The 3,992-nt window shown below is 43.9% G+C and overlaps 1 protein-coding gene across 2 annotated transcripts; it reads left to right on the forward strand.

Moving 5' to 3' along the window:
* The first annotated feature begins 233 nt into the window (after positions 1-233).
* Positions 234-3,691, forward strand: LOC119328689 (heterogeneous nuclear ribonucleoprotein Q-like). 2 transcript variants are annotated; one of them, XM_037601667.1, is made up of 10 exons: positions 352-366; positions 522-539; positions 674-1,099; positions 1,185-1,301; positions 1,378-1,518; positions 1,589-1,780; positions 2,518-2,722; positions 2,978-3,135; positions 3,217-3,302; positions 3,382-3,691. In XM_037601667.1, exons 3-10 carry the CDS (start codon positions 689-691, stop codon positions 3,488-3,490), a joined length of 1,419 nt encoding a protein of 472 aa, XP_037457564.1. In that variant the 5' UTR covers positions 352-366; positions 522-539; positions 674-688; the 3' UTR covers positions 3,491-3,691. The 2 variants fall into 2 exon arrangements, with proteins under 2 accessions (XP_037457563.1, XP_037457564.1); XM_037601666.1 differs by lacking the exon at positions 522-539 and having other exon boundaries at positions 234-366.
* The last annotated feature ends 301 nt before the right edge of the window (positions 3,692-3,992 follow it).

Below are 3,992 nucleotides of genomic sequence, written 5' to 3' on the forward strand. Positions count from 1 at the left end.
TTCAAGAATTCTTACATCATGTGAGACCTTGTGTAATTTTCATAAGGATTGAAATGCGCACCAAACCTTCTAATTTTCCTATTTGTGTCATCAAGAAATCCTGAAAACCCAATAAGCCATCTCATCAAGGTTTTAAACGGCCAATTCTCTGATTATTATTTTTCACAATTTTCTTTGCCGGTTATTACACCGTACCAAAAATCCAAGGGCAGTGCTGGCGAGCACTCCAAGCCCTAGCTATAAACACTCCCGAAAGGCCCCCCATCCTACCCTCTCCGTTCACCGCGCGAGGCAGCGGCAGCAGCAGCAGCTTCCCCCCAAAGCCAGCCAGCCAAATTCCCCAACCCACACAACTCCACTCCCCCAGTAAGCTTCGCCTCCTCCTCTCCTCCAATAATTCCTTGTACTCACATATATCGAAATCAAATCGAATCGAATCCTCTCGTCCCCACCCACTACTACTGCTGCTAATCTTATACTGTTTCTCTCTCGCATCATGCCGCGCTTTTCAATTTCCCTAGGTTTTTTCCGGGTCAAAGGTACCGATTTTCGATCCCCCGCCGTCAGATCCGTACCACGCGTGTTCGATTTGTATCTTCCACTGTGAATTTCTGCGGTTTAATGCGGATTTCGCGGGCGACATCTGATGGTTCGGGGATTTTCGTTTGTCTAGGGTTAGGGTTTTGGGATGTCGGATCGGCAGCCGTCCGAGGAGCCGGAGGAGCAGGTGGACCTGGAGGGAGACGACGACGTCATGGACGACGAGGAAGGTTACCGCCGCCGCCGCCACGGTGGCGAGGACTCTGATGAGCCGGAGGAGGAGCCCGAGGAGCCTCAAATCGAGGTCGAGGGCGATGGCGATGGAGATGGCCGGGAGGAGGACGCCGGTATGGTGGTTGCCAGTGATGAACCTGCCGTAGGAAGTGGTGATGAGATGGAGAAGGGTGATGGGCCTGAGGACGAAGAAGAGAAAATGAAGTGGGAGGAGCTCCTCGCACTACCCCCGCAGGGCTCGGAGGTATTCGTCGGGGGCCTCCCCCGAGACACCACCGAGGAGGACCTCCGCGAGCTATGCGAGCCATTGGGCGAAATCTTTGAGGTGCTGAAAACTCACAGCCTTCTCATATTGGTTATTTGCTTTGTAACACAGAGTATGTTATGTGATGGCTGCGATGGTTTAACAGGTGAGGTTGATGAAGGATAAGGAAACAAAGGAAAACAAAGGATTTGCCTTTGTCACATTTACTGCCAAGGATGTGGCGCAGCGTGCTATCGAAGAACTGCATGACAAGGACCACAAGGTAGTATGTGTTATCTTTGCAGGATACTCTGGATAACAGTGATTTCTGATCCATAACAATGGATACTTCTGTGCAGGGGAGAACACTGCGATGCTCATTGTCCCAGGCCAAGCACAGGTTATTTGTTGGCAATGTACCCAAAGGGTTGAGTGAGGACGAGCTGACGAGCATAATCAAAGGGAAGGGGCCAGGGGTCGTGAATATTGAGATGTTCAAGGTGCGGTTGTAATCTGTTCTTGTTTTGTGGCAGGGAGGTTCCAGATTTGCTAATAGAAACTGCCTTGCAGGATTTGCATGACCCAAGCCGTAACCGCGGGTTCCTCTTCGTTGAGTACTATAACCATGCTTGCGCAGACTATGCCAGGCAGAAATTGTCATCACCAGACTTTAAGGTTGATGGAAGCCAGTTGACTGTTAGCTGGGCTGAACCTAAGGGCTCATCATCGTCATCATCAGATTCTTCTTCATCTGCTGCTCAGGTAGACACTGCATGAAAAATTGAACTGTAAAGCATAGCGTTGTATTTCAATGTACGTTGTGTAGCACTACAATCTGAGGCAGCGATCCTTATTAAGACCTGCTTATATTGATAGTTGGATTGGCTAATTTAGTGACAGAAGTACCTTGCTTGTGTTTTTATGCTGCTATTTGCGAGACACAAACAGAAGCCGCTTAAATGAAACTATGGGAGCATGGCTTATTTGGATCTTAATTTTAACATCCTTACCATACCATTTTTCACATTAAGGTTTGCTGGAGCATAATTTTCCAAATAGATAGTATATTAGATGTAACTGATGTTTCCTTGTTCTTTTTGTGGCTTACAATAGCTCTTCAAGTATTGTGCATTAGATTTGAATAATCCTTGTTCATAATTTGTTGTGCATAGAAAAAGAAAGTAATAACTGCAGTCTGACTTCATCTTCTGTACATCACGTCAGGAATCAGATACGCAGCGACTTCTTTTTTTGCAGCATATGCAAGAAGTTGTTGATTGCACTAACATAATATCCTGACTTTGAAGTCATTTTTTAATTTACATCAGCCCAGCCTATGCAAACTCCATTCTGTGACGGATGAAATATCCATTCTATTTAAGGCTGTATTGTCTTGTTATTTTTTGTTTTCATACCTATAATTTAGTACATCCAGATTACGAGTACATCGGATTTTGTTCAAGTCTGCTGAACATCTGTAACACTTATTTTCTTCACAGGTGAAGACTATATATGTGAAGAACCTGCCGGAGAATGTTTCTAAAGAGAAAGTTAAGGATCTCTTTGAAGTTCATGGAGAGGTTACAAAAATTGTTTTACCGCCTGCTAAGGCCGGGCATAAGAGGGATTTTGGGTTTGTTCACTTTGCTGAAAGATCAAGTGCACTGAAGGCAGTTAAAGGAAGTGAAAAATACGAAATTGATGGTAATTTTCATTTTGTCATTTCATTATCAAATGAAATTTAGTGTTGTAGAGTTTTGTCTTCTTGTTGGAATCGGTTAACATGAATGAATGTAATGATTATGTGGGAGTACTAACAGTTCATGATGAATTAGTTGTTGGTTTATATTTCAAGGAATATCTATCGTAGTAAAATTAGATTTATTCCAGCATGAACTGCTACACCTGAAAAATTGTTCAAGCAGTACCACGGTTAATTGGTGGCTGTCTGAAATACAGGGCAAGTGCTCGAAGTTTCCATGGCCAAACCTTTGAGTGATAAGAAACCTGACCACTCGTTCAAGCCTGGAGGAGCTCCTAGCTATCCTCTTCCACCTTATGGTGGCTACATGGGAGACCCATATGGTGCCTATGGTGGTGGCCCTGGATTCAACCAGGTAAGACATCACAAGTTAATAACTCATGTAGAGTACCGTGCTATGTATTTCTTTGGCTTTACCCACATCCTTTTTTCGCAGCCTATGATCTATGGTAGAGGACCAGCACCAGCTGGAATGAGGATGGTACCGATGGTGCTCCCTGACGGTCGCCTTGGCTATGTTCTGTAAGACTGTTTTTCTACATACTAGTGTCCATGCATACACATCTTCAATTCCTTGACAATGTGTTGCTAATGTTGCTAGGCAACAACCTGGTGGAATGCCGCCTCCACCCCCTCCTCGACGTGGTGACCGGCGAGATGGCGGTGGCCGAGGCGGCGAGGGAAGCCACCGGCGTTATCGGCCCTACTAGTTTTTACCTTGCCTTGCATTTTTCGTCGTGCTAGGTGATGGATTTGTTAACTTTGATGGAGTGCGTTTAGGAGCGTGTGTTGTTTTGCCCTGTAAGACTTCTATAGCCTTAGACTTGGTACTCTTCTGTTTTATTTTTTGATAAACACCCGAGACTTGTACTGTTGCGCCGGCCTTTTCAATAACTTGTTTAATTGTGAAATTGTGAATAGCTCAAAACCTCTTGAAATGCTGCAAAATGCACCAAGAAAATCAATGCACTAATATATGTCCTTCAGAAATCTTGAAATATTTATCATAGTTTCCCTCTCCCTGCAATTTCTCATGAACTTTGAATGCACAAAACTCCCAAATAATTTTCAACTCTCAATAACAACTAAATGATAGACCGAAGTTCTATTAAATTGAGAGAATTTCTCGTTGTGAAATCTCTTGAATAGTATTCCAATAATATTAGGAAACTACAATAAAATTTTCATTAATTTTGAAAATACATATTACAT

The sequence above is a fragment of the Triticum dicoccoides genome, chromosome 7A, assembly GCF_002162155.2.
Source record: "Triticum dicoccoides isolate Atlit2015 ecotype Zavitan chromosome 7A, WEW_v2.0, whole genome shotgun sequence".
NCBI lineage: Eukaryota > Viridiplantae > Streptophyta > Magnoliopsida > Poales > Poaceae > Triticum > Triticum dicoccoides.